This window comes from Artibeus jamaicensis, unplaced genomic scaffold (assembly GCF_021234435.1).
Source record: "Artibeus jamaicensis isolate MK-2021 breed Jamaican fruit bat unplaced genomic scaffold, CSHL_Jam_final contig_76, whole genome shotgun sequence".
Classification (NCBI taxonomy): domain Eukaryota; kingdom Metazoa; phylum Chordata; class Mammalia; order Chiroptera; family Phyllostomidae; genus Artibeus; species Artibeus jamaicensis.
Genome location: NW_026521954.1, coordinates 15,348,903 through 15,368,276, shown reverse-complemented (window position 1 = coordinate 15,368,276; position 19,374 = coordinate 15,348,903). Strand labels below are relative to the sequence as shown.

The window sequence follows — 19,374 nt, the reverse complement described above, 5'->3', positions numbered from 1 at the left end:
AAACAAAGCCCATGTGTTTCAATCAAAGGCCAAAGATCTGATGAGTGGGAGACCTGTCGAAGCAGCAGCGTGTTGGCTCCCAGCCCATCCGGCTCTGTTAGGAGTGATGGCCTGGAGGAGAAGGGCAGTGGCTAGCTTGCTCCTCTGGTCCAAAGTTTCTTCTCCTTAGTAAGGCGGTGGCCAATCAAGTGGCAGCCTTTAATCTGGCCCTGTCTCATTGGCATCCACAGTTGCATTCTGTGACCCCTGTCAGGGGTGAGGGTTTATAACCATTGTTGGTGCAGTGGCTGGGCTGCTTGCTGGGACTAAAGAGCACAGTGCTCCTGTTGGCCGTGTGTTCCAGGTCGCCAGCTGTCCTCCGGCAATCATGGCTTTCCCTGTGGGCTTTGGCTGGGGGGCAGCCACCGCAGCTTACCAGGTGGAAGGTAGGAGAAGCTCCTTCCCCTCTGCAGGCAGGGCTGGGATGAGTTATTTCTGGAGGGTTCTGCCTGTCTGGGGCATAGGGTGGGGCAAGGAGGCAGAAAGCAAAGAAGGAGGAGGGTGGCACAGCCTCCAACTGTGCAGAAGAAACCAAGTCCCTTTTCACACAGCAGGGCTCATGTTCTGTGATCCTTTGCTGAACCCCAGGGCGGTGGTGAGGAGGGCTGAACACCAAGCTGCTACAGTGGTCTCCGTCAGTCCAGGTGTCCCATCAGACATCTGTTCACATCTGTTCACCCTCTGCTTTGGACATTGGTCCCTGGTTTCTTCCTCAAATTTGCCCCAGTGCCCCTAAAAATAACAATTTTTCCTATTGGCTAGAAAAATATTGGGTAATTGAAGGGACTGGCCCTCTGGGAATGAAAATGAGAGACACAACCAGGAGAGGTCAGGCAGATCAGAAAGGGGGTCACAGAGAGAAGCAGAGAGAGAGCTGGGGGGGAGTGAATAGAATAGGGTTTCAGAAGCAGCACAGCCGGGCAGCAGTGACGATGGGCTCTGGAGCCAGACTCCCTGGACTCGGGGTCTAGCCCGACATTATTTTTATTCTCACCCAAGTGTATGTTCATTGATTTGAGAGGGAGACAGAGAGACAGACAGACAGAAATGTGGGAGAGAAACATCTATCAGTTGCCTCAAACTAGCTGTTGTGCTGTTTACTCTCTATCAGTAGCTTTTGGCGGGGGGACTGGAGCCCAAGTGCCTGCTGCCTTTGTTAATGCACAGAAGTCACGGTGACTTCTTTTTGCTTGTTTCCCCCTCTTACCTATGCTTTTGAGCTGAGTCTGAATCCCGGTGCAGTCACTTACTAGCTGAGTGACTTTGGGCAAATAACTTGTCTGTTTCCTTATCTGTAAAATGAGGGAAATAATCATGTCTGCTTGTTCTGGAGATTAAGCCAGTTGGCCTGTGTAACTGGAGCACGAGAGTGCCTGGCACACAGCACCCAGTAGACAACAACAACGACAGCATCATTATTATTAACTCTAGGAACCTCTATAACTGTGACTGATAACAGTATTGTTGTTCTTTTTCCTGGCTAGAGTCTCTCCTACTCTGCCCTGACAGGTGAGTTATTTGTCTGCTCTACTTAGTGAAAATGCTCATTTCTGCTCTGGACTGAAAAATTCGAACATCTCCTTCATTGCCTTCAAAAATTCGAACATTCCCTTCATTGGAAGGGAATTTAAACAGCAAACTCCCAGCAGCTGCTGGGAGAGTTGCTGTTTAAATTCCCTTCCACCTTTGCACAGACCACACCTGCGGGGCATCAACATGTGGCTTTGTTAAATCGATGCAGCCTGGGAATCACTGAGAATCTTTGAACTTTGGTGCTACCTTGGCCTCTGAGAGTCTGCAGAGCCCTTGGAGGTCCCAGACACTCAGCAGAACTGAGGACTGAACATAAACTGTACAGGTTGGAAAGCAGACATCTAACGTTTTGGTGACGTGTAACAATGATGTCCTATAAAACATCGCCATGCAGCTCTTTCCTCTGAGTTTCAAAACACAGTTGTCTGTGTAGGTGTCTTTGTTTGCAAAGATACCCTCTCAAGAGCCCTGAGTGATTAATTAGCACGCTCCACTACTTCCTCACTCACCTGTATACCCACACCGCACCCCTGGAGTTATCTGGGCTCCGTCATGTAGAAGAAGGGGCACTGCCAGGGGCCTCGCGGGTGGGATTGGCTGCAAGGGGCAGGACAGAGTCTCCTGATCATTGGGTCCCCTAACACACTACTTGGTCGCATATTTCTCCAGATCCACGGTCCTTCTTCCTGTCCTTGCTCATATCTTTTCTGCCACCACACAGGTGACTTCCCTGTTTATAGTTTTAAAGATGAGTTTCACATAATGCTTGTTACATAAGAGTTCTGTGTGGGACCTTGAGCCTTTCCTTGGAGGAAAGCACAATATAATCTAATAAGTATTAAACATGTGGTATAGGAGGAGGAAAATTACATGTTTTAGGTGGGTTGTAAAAAAACATTGTAAACCCTGTAAAAATGTATTTATTAGATTGGGAGACAGGGGGAAAGTGCAGATAATCATCATTTTATAGAAGTGATTCTCATGTAATATTTCAAAGTACAGAAAAAATTCCCATAATTTTTAACCTTTTGCAAAGATGACGCCACTTCTGCTTCTGGCTGGAGGGTGTGTGGGACACAAAATGGCAGGTAGCTCAGTGGCATTTTATTTACTTTCTCCTTGGTTAGCCAGGGAGGAGCTATGAAAATGACATTCAGGACCCAGTTCTACCACCCTTGGGAGCTTATAACTCCCAGTGATGTCAGGAAGGGCTCCGAAGGGCGGACGTGCTCTGAAGATCCCCACAAATCCTCAACAAAGTCTCATCGACCCTGTCAGCACTTCCTGGTGGGATCTGAGCTTGTGGTTCCTCAGGAAGCAAAGCCCTCAGTTTTACGAATGCCATTGTCAACCTCGAAGCCACAGTGGATACCAATCTAACGTTTGGACTTTGGTTTAACTTTGACTTTGGCTTTATGTTGGCAGAAATTGGGGCTGACCTCAAACTTTGGCCATCTATTAGTTTTGGTGTGTCAAAGATGAAATTATATAGTTAAGAAATTTAGGCGTAAGTTTGCACTAAAAGATGGGAGAAGAAATAGGGCAGCTGAAATAATGGGTTTTAGGTCCGGTTTGTGGTGATTCTATTGAGGCCATTACTTCTCTGGTGCCTGTTCAGAACTCAGCTGGCGGCCAGCAACCTGAGCTGGAGGCAAAGTGCATCTGCCTGCAGTTGCTGTCAGCACGAGCCTCGTATTTCTTTCTACTGCTTCTTGTTTGCTTCTCCCATTCAACCAGTTTGGGCTGTCCATCATGGTTCCTCTAGTCTGCTATGCCCCTTGGATTTAACATCTTGGTTTGGGACTTGATCTTTTGGCTACCTTTGGTAGACTTCTAGAACAGGGCTCACCTATTCTTTGTCTCAACCACCTAGGAAAGAAGGAGGGAAAACTCTACAAGCATGGTGGATAGGGAAAATGAAAGAAGAGAGGTCAACATTTTTCTATAAAATTTCTCATAGCCTTAAAGTTGCTATGACAGAGACCACCCTCATTTCCTCCCTCCAGCTTCAAATTTGAGACCCACAAAAAATCCTCAAATATTGGCCCTTTTGTGATTGAAATTATATGGCCTTGTTGACAGATGGGCTAAAGCAGAGATGATATTCAATATTCGTCACCTGATACAATTACCAATCAGATGCCAACTGTAAACAGTAGGTGCAGAGTAGATGCCGACTGTAAACCTGCACTGTTCAGTGAGAATGGATGCTCTCTGTGAGCAGCCCATGTGGGACAGGCCAGCGGACCCTCTGGAGGGACCCCTCTGAATCCCTACTGGTCACCTTCGGTGTGAGAGTGTACGTTGTAATTCTTTGTTTTAGTTTATCAGACAATTCAGTCCTATTTTCTTTCAGTTATCTAGAAATTATTTAGTAAGTGTGTTCTACCGGAACTTTATTCTTTTGTTTTCAGCTTTGTGGTGGATTCTTTAAAAAAATCACTCCCATTTCAATGGGGTTGTGAGGAGGAGAAGAATGAAATGTGTGTACTCTGTTTTCCATCTTGAACTAGAAATTGTTATTGCCATGTGAAATACATGGAAGCGCCTCATAAACCACGAAGTACCATTGAACACTAACAAAGGAATCCTCCCCCCTCTCCTTACCATGATCACCCTCCTCATCCTCTCTACCATGTCCATCCTCTGGATGTGAGATCTGAATTTTCTAGTCCTATGCTTTTAGAAGGGGATAGATAACATGGAATTTCAGAAACTGTAACAAGAGAAAGTGAGATATTCAGACACTGAGAGGAAAGCCACAGTGAAGAAAGGCTGCAACAACCAAGAAAGATGGTGTGACCAGGCATGTGCTTCTAAGGGCAGGTGCTCTAAGCCGTCTGCACTTTTCATCCATTTCCTACCTCCTTTGATTCTTGACACACAGGTTCTCCATGTACCAAACGTTCCAGTGTCTCAGCTGGCTTCAAGGGCAGTGCTGAAAGGTGTCTACCGCCATCACTATCATCATATGTGGGTTATTCATCGGTGAGGGTCTCCCAGCTGTGTGTCAATTTATATTGGCAAAGTTCTAAATACAAAGTGGATATTAATCACATAGTTGGAAACAAACAAAATGTTTGTATTATGAAGGCAATTCATGATAATTGTAGGATATTAAAAACATATAAATGAAGAAGAACTAAAATATAAAAATTAGAGTTATTTTCAAATTTTGAGTATGTACTTCTTGTCTTTTTCTATACATTCACAGACTTTCAGGCACATATACCATTTTTTTATTGCCCTCATAGGAACATCCCATAAGTGGTCTTTGTCTCTTTAAGATACAAACATCTCAATAAGCTCTAACCTGTCTGCCTCCTTTTTATTCTTCTGGAGTCCCTTCTCCCTTACCTGTCTCTCTATAGCTACACATGGATATGACATGAAAAGCTAAATGTGAGTTAATATATTCAATTTTGAAAAACAATAAAAAAGTCTTCCACCTTTCAGTAACTTGTTTGGAGTGTCTGTTCTATATATTGTCCTACAGATTTGGACATAACTGGTTTAGCTACCACTAATTCCATCAGCTAAGATTGGACATTTGTGTATTTGGATACATGGCAGCGTCATACTGGGAAATAAAAGGCATCACTTGTGCTGGTCCCTCCCGGGCCTGCCCATCTAGTAGGGTTGTTTTCCAGGTAAGTTCACGGATGCCCAAGATTGAATGATTCTTTAAAAATCACCAGGCCATCCCACAATGCCTAAGCTAGAAACATGGACTCTTGCTAGACTTTTCCTCCTATTCTCTCCTTTATTTAACCAATGCTTTTGTTCTATGTTCTCTAAAACTCTCGCTTATACCCCTCTTCACCATTACTATTATTTTCCCTTTAGTACTAAACTCACCATTCCATGTGTTCTTAAAGTCGGCTTCCCTCCACTCCACTCTGCCCCCATCTCTCTGGTGCACTGCTTCTAGCCTGAACTTGTAAAATTCTGCCCACATCCATTTCTTGAGATAGAGAATGAACCTTGAAATGAAACAGACTAGGACAGAACCCTTACTCCCCGACTTGCCAGTTGGGTGATCTAGAAAGATATCTAAGCTTTGCGTGCCTCAGTTTCCTCATTTGTAAAATGAGAACCCTGATAGTGTCTATCTCAGGTTTGTTGTGAATATTAAATGTGTTTGTGAATGTCTAATGCCTGGAGCAGTGTGTGGACAAGCTGTATGTGTTCAACACATTTTAATGACTATTAAAAAATTTATTTTTCTCTTGCATGGCATTAAAAAAAAACCCTCTGTCTTTTACTTCTGACTACATCCTGATTTTATGTCTTGCTTCTTTTCCATCTGTTCTTTGACCAAAACGAAGTATATGTGGTTCTTTAATGTGCTGTGACCTTCAGGTGCTGTCACACATACTGCTCCCTCTGCCTGACTGCACATGCAGCTGTTGGCCCTAGCAGGGACCGACAGGGGACAGAGATCCAGGCCTCCTGACGCCCAGGCTGGGCCTTCTCCTACTCCAGCACACTGCCTCTTTCATATCCATCCTTCCTGCTACTCTCCTGAGTGTGCTTGGTAGAAGTACTTGGGGTTCGGGGTAAGGTGGGCCCGAGGGAACCCCCAAAGAAGCGTTCAGTACATGTAAACAGTCTATTCTTACCCTAACTATTTGGAACATGGATAATGTGGCCTTTTACCTGAGGGCATTTGGAGCTAACCCCATGCTTCTAAAGATGACTAATATCAGCAAAGGTGCTGATGTGGACATTGTAGCTGAGCATCAGTGTTTTGGTGGTCACCTTGCGCAGCAGCTGGGGCTCGGTTGTTTTCCTTCTGCTGTGCTCCGAGGGCCTCTGCCTGGAGGGAACCTAAACCAGATGAGCAGGTCTGTACTGTCGTTGGCTCTTTCTCCAGGTGCCTGCCCTTCCTTTCATTAGTGTGAATAATCAGAGTGTGATTGTAAAGTATGCCTGGGCCAAACACAAGGGCTTTTAAAATTGTCTGCTGTTTCAGATGATCCAGGCCACTGATCCCCCTTCCTTAGCGTGGATAATTGAGAGTGGACTGGGCTGAAGAATGTTAAGCAGAACCAATTGACAAAGTAAATGAGATTTGAAAAATCCTTTACATTTTAATAATAGAAAAAATTTTAACCTAGTGTACTTCTTTTTATTTTACATCTAAGAAGCCTATTTTATATTTTGAAAATGTAAATTTGTTTAGTTTTAAATTGATGCAAAGTAGGATTTTTTCTATGATGCAACATTTACAACCTATTTAAAATGTGTACTAATTACAATATGTAATTAATAGAGGGAGGGGGGAAATTTCAAATATAGACAAGAGGCTGGCCAGTTTCACATTCAATGTCAAATCTTCTTATGTTTCAACTAGGTTAGCAGGAGAGGGTAGAAGTCACTTCAAATTCTCAAAATTTATCTCATGTCAGTGGAGACTACAAATCTTTGCCCCTGATGAGCAATCATCATGAGGAGAAGGACATTTTTTGAATGTATATATATATATAATTAACAGGATTCTGATTCCTGGGAATATCTGATTTCATTCGCTTCTCATTTTCATCCTCTCATCTTTCTCCATGTGTCTTTGAATGCAGGGAGAACTGTATTTACATGGCACTTGGCTGGGAATTTAGAGAACATTTTGTCTAAGGACCAATCTTGTAAATAGGAGTAGGTATCACTGAACATCTTTCAGGTGTGCAATGAGATAAATCACTTTGGGGGTGGCGTGGGAAATTGGAATAGACTGTAAGACACAATGGTGAGTTTGTGGGCAGTTGACTCAGAAATGAGGCTTTTGAAGCATCACCCATTTTTATGTTGGGAATTACCAAGCTAAGGCTTAAAGTCTTCCCCAACACCCCTGAATAATCATTTAAATACAGGTGTTGAGAAGGGAAGAAAGCACCTTATTTACTGTGAGGACAATGACCTTCCCGTGCAGCCAGTGCAGTCCGTCCTGCAGATGCACACTTGGGGACTGTTGAAAGAGTGACATTTTCTCGTGATGGTCCATTCCTTCATGTATCATAACTTACAATAAGTTATTATCCAGGTCTAAATTGCAGGCACACGTGGGGATGCACATGGGCCCTTCCATCTAAGGCTCTATCACATGGGAAATGTTACGAATGGGCTCAGGCATTGCCTATTGTGTTTGTGTAAAAATCAAGATAAAGGGGATGGAGCTGATGGGGGCTTGGATGCATCCTCTGGGTCCTCACCATGCCAAGAACTTGGCAAATGTGGGCACACAATAAATTCTTGTCTGATTTGCTGAAGTGAGAACTGGGGGGTTGGTTCTCAGCATAAATATTACACAGCTGAAGCCAAAACATCTTCTAGAGTCATTTCAGGACATTCCCTTTGGCTCAAGTAAAAACCAGGTACAACCACACTAAAACTATGATATGGTTGGCTTGCTGTAGATGATGACTTTTCTCTTAATGGGAGAGAAATCATGCAAGATTCAGAAAAGGTCTGTCTGTATGTCACACTGGAAGACCTGGGTTCTGTGGCTTGAGTTAATAATTAAATTAAATGAATATTTATTTGAATTACTACTATGTAGCTCATCCTCATTAGATATGTATTTACTGTGGATAATAGAGCCTGGTGGTATAAAAAATAATACCACCAGGTATGGATCATTGGAACTCAATATGCTAGTGAGGAAGACGAAGATATAATGTAACAGTTCTAACAGTAGACAGACGAAATGCTATTGGAGAATAGGTGGGAGGGGTGATGATACAGGAATAACATCAGGGGGATCCTATGGGCATCACAGCTGGGCTTTGAAGAAGTTTGTTTTGTTTTCTTCCCAAGGAAAGACATAAGGAAGGGTATATAAGCGGAGGAGACATTTTGACCTAAGGCACAAAAGTATAAATACTTATGTTGTATTTGCAGAATGATATGGTCACCTCCAGGGAAGTGATTTAGAATTCCTGTACTTTAAAACGTGTTAGAATCACCTGGAGTTCCTGTTCAAGTATGGATTTGAGGGGCATCATACAAAGCTAGGTAACAGCAGTATTTACAGATGGGACCTAGGAAGTTACATTTTTTACAAGTGCTGTATGTGGTTGTGAAGTAGCTGGCACTTGTTCTGAGAAAGCCTACTCCAGGCCATGTTTTCTGATGGCAGGATGACTGGCAGAGTTTGAGGCTGGAAGGATAGAACAGGTCCAAGTTGTGATGTATGAAGGTACCAGGTGAAGGAGATGGTATTAGGCCATGTGTAATAGGTTCTTGATAGCCATGAAATATTCTTGAGCTAAGAGAATAATATGATCAGGTCTGTATATTAGAGTTTGCCCGCAGAGTGGAGGATGCATTGAAGGATGGAGACGGGGAGGCTAGGGAACTGTTCTCAGGTAATTGCAATAGATGAGGCACACAAAGATGAGGTCAGCACTTGGGTGGAAAAAAAAAGCATAAAGAGACATCACTGAGGAAGAACCAGGATGTGTTCATGAAAGCAATGTAGAGCGTGAAGAAAACAGGAGGAAGACTAAGGTGACTCTTGTGATCATGATTTAGGTAGCTGGCTGGATGATGGTACTCTGAGCAGGAATAAAATACCCTGGAGGTGAAGCAGATTTGGAGTTTGTGTGGTGAGGTTCAGTTTGGTTTGTGGTTCGCTTAGGGGATTTAAATGGAAATGTCCGGGAGGTGACTGGAAATTTACATCCCCATTTCTGGGTGGATTTGCTGATAGTCGCGTTGCCAGCTGAGAGCTAAAGTGATAATGGAAGACAACACTTGAACTAGGGTCTTAGAGGGATATGAAAAGAGGAGCAAAAGTTGCAAATTCTAGGTTAAATAATGAAAAGAATTGAAAGACTCAGAAGGAACCCACATGAAACCAACATTCTTTTAGGATATAGAAAAGACTAGAAAGAACTTTAGAAACCTTTCAGTCCAGTGATTTGAAAATCTTTTTTTAATGCGGCAGACCTAGGTCTTCAAGAAAAATGTAACTCAGATCTCTAACAAAACAGATGCAAGTGGAGCTTCTGTGGCTGGAGTAGAGGACAGCCGAACTTGTGCCTTCTTGCCCAGCATGTCCCTCTCTATCGCTTTTTCCCCATGTGGCAGTTCTTGAGTCCTCTCCAGGGAACATGGTTTCATGACATGGACACACATTCCTTACTTTATAGAGGCAAAGGAATGGATTGATAGGATCAACATCACATAACTTGTTAGTGACGGAGGGGGAGCATGAAAAGCCTCACAAGAAACAGAGCAACAAAAGGCAATGCGGAACCCACAGCCAAAATGAGTGGGGCAGAAAGTACGAGCTTCCCAGGGAAGGGAGAATTCTAAGTAGTGCCAACCAGGGAAGGAGTCAGAGGGGTGCTCAGTTTTAGAGGCAAAGAGAACATGTAGGGATTCATTTTCTGGCCCATCTAAAAGTCAGAGCTGAAGGTTTGGGCTGGGTTGGGGTAAGAGAGTCTTTCCAACATCTATGACGTGGAGGCAGTAGTCACATATATTACATCCCAAATGTTGCTCAGATCCCATCCAAATTCCAGAAGAGGCACTATAAAGATGGGGCGCTTTAAAGATGAGGCAAGGGGGAAAGTCAGAGTGAAGGACAGAGTAGCTTTCCATCCCATAGGGGAGGGACTTGTGGAGGGGCAACCTGTTTGGGAAGCAACGTCTTAGTAACTTGTCTTAAAGTTATATTCGCAGAACAAGCATATTCTTCTTGTTAGAATGCATATTTATTTAAGAAATCTGCTTTTGGGGGGATTGTTGATGGAACACTCCTCTCTCTACACTGCCAGTGGGCATACAGTAGAAAACTACTGGTAGTGACCAGTCAATCTTTAACAGGAAAAGTCTGGAAAACTCTGTATTTAGGGTGTTGTTTTGAGACATCAGCAGAAACCTGCCAAGACTGAAGATGAACCTGGTGATTCTTGGGGTACCTTGAGGAAAGTCAATTCATTTATGCTTCAAAGGAACCTCAGATTGCTCTAAATGGCACTTGCTGTTATCAGAGAGTTCTGCTCTGGACTCAGCAAGATGCTGCACGTTCCAAGCTGATGTTCTTTCTTAGAAAGATGCTTATGGGACATACATCTTTTTAAGTGTATTTCATTGTACCAATTGTTTTGTTTAGAAAGAAAGCCCATTAGGTTGTTATTAAGTGGGCTATTTAATAGTGTCAATAAATTCTAAAATTGGAGACTAGGTATTGTTACTTGGGGTGTTTTAATGGTTCTGGTTGTCTAAGTTACTTGGCTTTGTCTTGTTTGACCTTTGTTTGTTTTAATGGCTTGAGAAATTTCCCCAACTACACAAAATTTATGTAGTGACTCTCCATATATGTGATACAAATATGTAAAATATTTGAATAAGTTAACTAATGGTATTTGAAACATTGGACCAAACTGATATAAGGAGAGTGAAATAGACAATTGCAAATTTTAGAGGAATCAAAATTTATTTTTTTAAAAGGTTTAACTTATGATATTTATTATTTTAAATGGAATTATAACCATGTAATAATGATTCAGAAAAAAGACTGGAAGATTAGGCTATAAAATATTAATAGAGTGGTAACATAATCTAGTAGTTACTGGCACCTATGAACAATTACTGTCTTAGGAAAAACAAGACTTCTAATTTGACTTTCACAAACAATTGATCTTGACTTTTTGCTTAATATTTTCATGACTTACTTTCGTCTACCTTTTAGAGGTGATTGGGAGTAGCACATAGAGTCATTTAAACAACGTCTTAGCAGATGGCCTGGAAATTTTTTAAAGAACTGAATAATTGTTAGTCCTTATTATCATTATCCTCACCACCATCACTGTCACCACCACCATTACCACCACCACCATCACCATCAACACCAACAGTGGTGTGTTTTTCTGGGCCCATGCCAGGATGAACCCATGCTGCGATGATGTTAGACATGCATGTTTATCAGGAGAAATGCCATGAAGAAACTAAGGTGGGAGCCAGGAGAGGGTGGGACGTAGATATGACGAGTGAAGGAGAGAGGAAAAGGGAAAAAGGAAGTTTGAGTGAAGCATTTAGACTGAGACACAGTGCAAAGGAAAGTTCACAAGGTCTTTGGGGAATCCTTGATCCAAAGGCACCTGTCTGAAGAGTCGCAACTTCCCGGAGCCAGCTGCTCCTAGCAGCTTTGCCATGCTGGGTGTTGGCTGGCATCAGCCCGGGGAAGGGTTACCCTGTGCACATCCTGGCACTATCTCGATTTCTGGGCTCTGCAGCTGGGGCCATCCGCCAGGTATGGTCCTCGAGGTCGGAGGTTTGCCACGTGTGTTCCTAAGCCTGTCACAGTGGTGAGTGATTTTTAAACTCTTCTCATTTTTCAGTATTTTATTAATTTTCTATATTTACCATGCATCCTGTCAATATTTGGGAGAAGAGGTAAAATGAAGAATTCAAACTATATTCTATTGCTTGGACGAGCTGAACTGTTTGAGGCCGGCCCAAGTCTCCCAGTGATTTCCCCACTTGTCACTTGGCTTAAATATGTTACTGTGCTGTTACTGCCATGAAAAGTTTCCTTTTTCTGATCCAACTTTCATTTCTACTTAGAAAACTGATTTGATTAAAGAGTAAAAGTTTAAGTGTTTGTAGCAGGATTCAATTAAAATAGGCCATTCTCGGGTCTCTGAAAATGGTAACTGGCCTTGGGCAAATTGGAACAAAAGTGATAAGATTCAATGGGGTGCATCACCAACATTTAACATCTTTAAGGAGGACGGTTTGCCTAATAGATTCAATTTAGAAATATTTAGTGTAGGTCATCAGCATAAGCAGCCAAAACATGTGCTTGTTTGTTTGTTTCCCTTTTTAGTTATAGCCAAGATCACGGCACCTGCACTCTAATCTACAAATAAACAATTTGTTGTGGGACCTTGGAGAAAGTCAATTAGTTTCTGTGACTTTACCAGTAGGTTAAAAAGGAGATTGCAAAACTGGTGAATAATGTACTTAGAGATGTTTGCATAAAAGATGCTTTGCCATTGTAAAGTATTATTGAATATTTATGGTCTACCAGACTGAGCCAAATGGCCCAGAGGAAAAAAATACAGTCAGATTTATGTAAACCTTGTTCAGTGTCCCAGATACTTCAGGATGGGTGCTCTATATATGAATGAATAAATAAATTCTATAAACATTATTTTAAATTTCGAAGGTACATCAATATTATCTGGGGTGTTAGCCAACATGCCTGACCTATGGCATTCAAATGAAATGTCTGCCTCCAGGCAACTATTTCAATCTTATAAATATTTTTAAAGCCAACGCCACTGACAGAAAGTAATGTTTTCTTCGAGTTTGGCGTCTGCAAATAAATGCAAATTGTGTCTTTATCTAAAACTTCGAAGATATTGTCTCTCATCCGCAGGGTTGCTCTAAGAATTCCCAGGCTGAAATTGTGTATCTTATGCTTTTCTTTCCCTATTTTTTTAAAAAGTGTTTTCCTCACTGTCTGCACAGTAGTTTTCTATCACTTTACTGTGAGAAAGCTGAGCCTCAAAGAAATAATTTTAAAAAACAATAAAACATTAGCCGTAAACACCGCCTGAGGACTTCATGGATCTTCCTGAGCCTCACGATGCAGATGTGTCAGGGTGTGAAGAGGGGACAGGAGATGAGAGGCACAGAGGCAATTCGCTGGGATCGGGTCACTGCTTACCCCAAATGGGTTCTGCAGGGGAATTCATGAAACGTGACGGTGGGCCAGGAGAAATGCGCTGCGACATTTCAGATTCCCCCACCTCTTCTAATGAACCATTTCAAGTACAAGGAAACGTAGATCGCGTACTGAGAGGTAAGACCCAGCGGTCCTGCACGTAGCCCTGTCTGCGGGGTGCGAAGGGTTCCGCTTTCCTCGGGCCGGACTCTGACTCAACCATACCTCCGGCTGGGCTCTTAATTTCTGTGATTCGTTGATTTTGAACAGCATTTTTTTGAAAGACAAAGACCATAGCCAAGTGGCCTTGTGACATAGCCTGTCATTAAATGCATTTGGATATATTGCACGGATCTAAATGTACCTTAGCAAGTCTCAGAAGGTATTTGAAAATGTAAAAATGACATATAGGAAAAGCTTGCTATTATGGGAATGAAAAGAATAATACTTCCCTGGCTGGTGTGACTCAGTGGATTGTGGGCAGCCTGTGAACCAAAGGGTCACTGGTTTGGTTCCTAGTCAGGGCACATGCCTGGGGTGTGGGCCAGGTCCCCAGTAGGGGGCGCATGAGAGGCAACCACATGTTGATGTTTCTCTCCCTCTCTTTCTCTCTCCCTTCTCCTCTCCCTAAAAGTAAATAAATAAAAATATTTTAAAAAGAATAGTACCAATAGCAATGAAAACTGCGTTTTCGAACAACTACTATTTGCCACCATGGCAGGTATTTCACCCGTATCCTACATAATTACTTTGTTTTTACAGATGAGAACACAAGATTCAAAGATGTGAAGTTGCCCAGGGTGACTTCGTAGGTAAGAGTTCTAGACATTTTTTTTTTGGTTATAGCAAAAAATAACCCCCCACATTCCTGATTAGGCAGATGGTCAGGGATCAGTTGGTGGGTTCAGAATTCTCTAAGTGTGAATATCCGGATATGACCCCCATCTCTTTGGGTCAAGTTCTCTGGGTCTAACGCACCCCTAGATGGTCTCACTTCTCTTGGGAAATGGGGACAAGGATTCAAACCCCAGAACTATGCCTCAGGATCTGCAACACATGTGATCCCCAAATACGGTTGGTAGGATAAAAGAAAGATCCGCTGACCCTGAAGCCTGTGATTTCCATTTGTTAAAGAAGGATGTCATTAGCCCATTTTCACAAATGCCAAGTTTAGAGAGGCATTCTAGGAAACACATCAGAATGGAATTCATTAAAGTAAAACATTTGAATTTCACTGACAAGCAGAATTGATTTACCTGGCCCAATTCATAGAATAGATTTAGGGAGCTCATGTTTTGGCTTAGTTATGTGGTACAATAAAAATATGTGTTTTTTGGTTAATAAGACAAAAATGAAAATCAAATTAGCATTTATAAAATTCTTGGGTTGATATGCCTCTGGAACCGGGCCAGGCAAATTCCCAGGAGTTGAGGAGTTTTTGGTATATTCTCGGTCTCACATGATGTCACCGGAAAGTTATAGATTAACCGCATAGCACTCTTTGTAATTTTCCTGCAGGGGAGGGAGGAAAGAGTTAAAAAATTTAGATGTTGCAGAGGGTGTTTCTCCTGGGCAATAGCAGTTTGACGTTTGATCTCTTGTCCTGTAGTTATCAGAGTAAATTATTATTGTTACTTTTAAAGGGAAACGGACAAAAGGCCACAGAGAAAAGTACTTGCCTCTGGGGGATGGCTTTGACAGGGCATTTTGTCCAGGGGTCATTTGTTCCCCAACTCCAGGTGCAGTCAGGGTGGCTGCTGAATGCTGGCCTCCGGGGAACCACAGCTCTGTGTGTGGGCAGCGCTCCTTGGGCCCACCCAACAGGTCTGGGTGGTCCCTGGCCCGGAGAGCCAGTGCAGTCAGCTGGTCCAGAAAAGGGAACCAGGGCTGTGGTCCTCAGGGAGGCCAGGAAGACCCAGTGCGTTTCTAAGAGGACGAGCTCCTCTTAGCTCTCTTCTTAGGCGAGACAGTATAGCTTAGTTAGAGGAGTAGGTACAAAACCTGTGTATCACCAACAACACTCTGCACTGCCCCCTAGTGAGTCCATTCTGAATGCATCAACTCCAGTCATGCATCCAGTGATATTTCTGTACAGCTCTGCCAAGAAGGGCAACCCAGGTATTACTGTCATTTTCATTTTGCAGATGAAGGAACTAAGAAACAGAGATGAGTGAATTTCTGAAGGTCACAAATACAGTCAGGTGGAGAGAGAAGTTAACATGTAGAAAGGGCCATATGATGTAGTCAAGAAGAGCACAGTCCCAGTTCAGTTGCAACATCAGGTACCAGTGCTGTGAGCTTTTCCAAACCCTTAAATTTCTTTATACAGAGACGAGGGTGATATCAGTAGGAATGAATGTGTGACGGGGCTCAGGACATGGTACACCCAAATACGATGCCTCGGAACCTGAAGGCGTTTGGGAAAATAGCAGTAACAGGGAGGTGACTGTGATCCTCACCCCACCCTTCTCTCTCAAAACAGATGATAAAACACTCCTGTGAGAGGTGCCTTCTGTGTCCCCGAAGGAGAGGAACATTCTTAGCTCTGAAACACAGGGACACTGAGAAGAATCTCAACCATCAGGCCTTACTAAGCCTCCCCCCGGTTTACTACATTAGCTCGTGCTGTCTGCCTCATCTTATTCCTCCGTGACTGCCCACTCCTCATCATCCCTGGCACAAAGTGCACAGCTCTAACTATTTCTTTGAGTCTTCATTCCTTCATATTAAACACATTTGAATGCTCTTCTCCTGTTACTCTGTCTTTGTCAGTTTAATCTGCAGACCTAGCCGGGAACTGTAAGAGAGTCAAGGAAAACTTTTCCTTACACATGTAAAGTGCTTGTAAGGGCTTAATCAATGATACCTATTATTACTATCATGAGGCTTTTTCTAGTATATGGTTCCATCCTTTTCAATGGGGCTCAAAGGAGCATAGTGGCAATCAGAAGCTGAAGGTCACTTAGATTCACACCGTGTTCTGATGGATGAAAAGAATAGGAGAGGTTCTCATTCAAAGATCGGGGAGAGTGTCTTTCACTTGGGAGAGTGATACCGCACATTAATGGCTGCACGCAAAGAGACTAATTGAAAGATAGAAGTAATTGCATGAGAATAGAAAGGCAAAAGCCATAGGACAAAAAGCCACAGATGTTAAATAGGACTGAAGTCCATGCAGAGGGACCCTGAGAAGTCTTTGCAGCTGAAGATACCGTGGTTGTCAGAAAACGAAACACAAGCTCAGGGTTGGCGTCCAGGAGGTTGAGTCCCAGAACCAAGACAGAAATATTTCCTCCCACTCTTCATTCCTAAAAGGACTGATCACTTTTCTGAATTGCTAAATCAGTATTTAAATGATAGTCACATTCTGCTATATTATTGTTACCGAACAAGCGGTCCGAGGGAGAGGCAATACAATATTTGGCCCACCTAGGGTTGCCCAAAACTGCTATACAACAGGGGCCCCTCCCCCCAAAAACCAAAATACTAATATCTACTGGGCTCTTCTGTCCGCCGCCAATTGGAAAGATATCTCTCAATGCCAGAGATTTGTGAAAAGTAAACAAAATGTTTATTTAATGCTATTCAGGCCTAACGCCACCACTAAAATAGCAAAGTCCTTTAGGGTATATACCTACACCCACACAGCTCTCCCTTCTCCCCCTGTCCCAACTCCGGGTACCGTAAATCAGGAAAAGAGCACACGTCTGTGTTGCAGGCTGCTGGCACCGTCAGCTGTGTCACTTTGCAGGATCTCGAGTTAATCCAAAATACTGTGGTACCCTCTCATGGTCCACTGGCAAGAGTTCTTTGTACCCAGTTCCAGTCAAAGTCTCTCTTGCTTTTCCAGGCCACTCCGCCAAATGGGGCATCCCAAAGCCACATGGGCCTCTTCTACCAAAGCTGCAGGGGTCTGCACTCCACCAAAAGCATGTGGCTTTCTTCTTCACCTTGCTGCAGGGATCTCCATGCTGGCAAAGCTGCGTGGTTTTCCCTTTCACCTGGGCAAGAGGGGGTCCTCACTCTGCTGAAACCGCGTGGCTCTCTCTTTCATTTGGCCAAGCGGGGATCCTTCATGTCTCGGAGCCAGTCTTTTCCAAGCTCCCACACAGGCCTACTCACTCAGGAGCGCAGCCCCTTGTAACCATCCTGAGTCCCCAACTACTCCCTTCTCCCTGGCTCCAAACTTGGCCACAGCTATTTAACATATCTATGAAACCAGTTAAAGGTTATAGATATGTTAAATAATCATTCCAGAGGTTAGCTGCAAAACTATTGCTATGCAAAACAGCTCTCAATGGCCTGGCTCCATTCGTCTCTTCCCCCTGGGGGCGGGGCGGTTAGAACATCTTATATGTCTCTCCAATATTCCTATACACTTTGAATTCTGGACACCATTCCAAATCTTTTTTTGGGGGGTCCCCCTGGCTGCACCCTGTATCATTATGACCGTGCAGTCCATGAGCAGAACACTGTGCTTCTGTTTACCTTTCACTTAGTGGGGTCAGCTCCCCCCTGACCTGTAGGAGAATAAACACCGTGGAGTTCTGTTTCTCAGTGGCCTTATGTCTTATCGTGTACTGGGTATTTTCTATTTGCCCATCCAGATCCACTCTCCACTTTTCCCTGCTCTTGGCACTGGGTGGCCAACCTATGTGGGTAGCATTGTCCTTTGGCTTCAGTTTGGACTTCATCACTGGGAAGCATTAGCCGGAGACAGTACAGTTGGGTGGGAGGAGAGAGAAGCCCAAGCATTTGTTCTTCTGGTTCCTTCCCTGCTGGACTGCAGTGGGTTGGCTGTGTCCCCCCACGGAGGACTCCTCTCCCGCCAGGCAGTTCTCAGCAAGCCACTGCTGGCTGTAGGCTTCGGAAAGATTCCGCTCCCAGCCCCTTCCTGGGCACTAATGGCTTCCTGATGCTGCCAGCCCCGAGGTCCTGCGTCATCACTTGTTGCCACCCCCAAACGCTCCTTACACCATTGTAAACAGTCCTTTTATGAAAGTCTCTTTGGTTTCCCAGTGCGCGGGCCATCTGTTCCCAGCTGGGACCCTGGCTGACACATATGGCTTCTTCTAGTTGCAAAGCACAGTCTCATTTTTGGTGTTCAGAGTAATTAATCTATGAAATAGTTAAACTCCAACTCTGATCGAAACTCCAAAGAGGGTCGAGCCTCTTTCTTACGTCTAGGAAGGAGAGGGTGTGCGCCGCCCTCTTTCCTTCCCTGCTTTGCTTTTTTTCCACTTATTTACCAAGGCTTCTGATCTGGTTGAAACTAGTTCCCCTGGTTGAAGGTGAGGTAATGAAAAGTTCGGAGAGCTGTTTTGTTACCAAACAGCACTTGGGGTTCTGCTGCCAGCCACCACCACGATCTAGGCGAAAATTCCAGAGGCAAAGGTTTGGTGGTAAAGGAAAGGAGTCTTTATTCAAAAGCAGTTACTTAAGTCTATCGAGTCACAGCTTCAATCACTTAAGCCTATCAATTAAGGCTAAATTCTTAACATCTGAGTTCTAGCTTTTCCCTGTTTTTAGTTATCTTGTTTTTGTATAGGGTTAGTTTACAAGCTAAAAAAAAAAAACATAATATACAAAAAGTACACAATTTTGGAAGCATGGCAGGCTTCTGTCTCCGAGCTTGTTCCCTCTAGAACACCTAAAGAATAAACCTGCCGCCCTCTGCCAGGCCGGTCTGATCCTGGCTGTGCCCGGAGTTCCTTTCTGCACTAAATACTGTCTGGTGGGAAATGCAGGAGGCTGCAGCACGATCATCCGGGAGCCACCGGGGAAGAACTGCCTGAGAGTGAGTGAGTCTGAGAGAGGGAGCCTGAGCCAGAGCCTGAGAGAGAGCTAGCGAGCCAGCCAGCCCTCTTTGTTTCCATTGCCTCTGGGGCTTTCAGCTTCTCAGCTAATCCCGTCCTAGACTGACCACAGTTGCTTCTGCAAACTCCTCCTACGGCCCATCCCTACTCCTCCCCCGCCCCCGAGTTCTGAGTTACCTTAATCAGATCTCTCTGTATCATTTCGCAACATCTGAGTTTGGCAGATATTTGAGCTGATTCTTTTTCTCAGGAACAAGTCTGCGGCTTCTTCAGAGACCTCCCCATTGGTGGGTAGTATCCCTTCGATGC

The 19,374-nt window shown here is 43.8% G+C and overlaps 1 protein-coding gene and 1 long non-coding RNA gene across 2 annotated transcripts in view; both read left to right on the top strand.

Annotated features, from left to right (window-relative positions):
* Positions 1-283: 283 nt before the first annotated feature.
* The window catches only part of LOC119045894 (cytosolic beta-glucosidase), a 101,198-nt gene continuing 82,107 nt past the window's right edge, over positions 284-19,374 (top strand). Inside the window, exon 1 of the mRNA XM_037140735.2 lies at positions 284-425. Within this exon, the coding sequence (XP_036996630.2) occupies positions 368-425 (58 nt within the window). The 5' untranslated portion in view covers positions 284-367. The remainder of the gene's footprint in view (positions 426-19,374) is intronic.
* On the top strand, positions 1,525-15,967 carry LOC128628447 (uncharacterized). Its single transcript, XR_008392834.1, has 3 exons — positions 1,525-1,548; positions 14,012-14,061; positions 15,732-15,967. It is a non-coding gene; the product is annotated as an uncharacterized LOC128628447 (long non-coding RNA).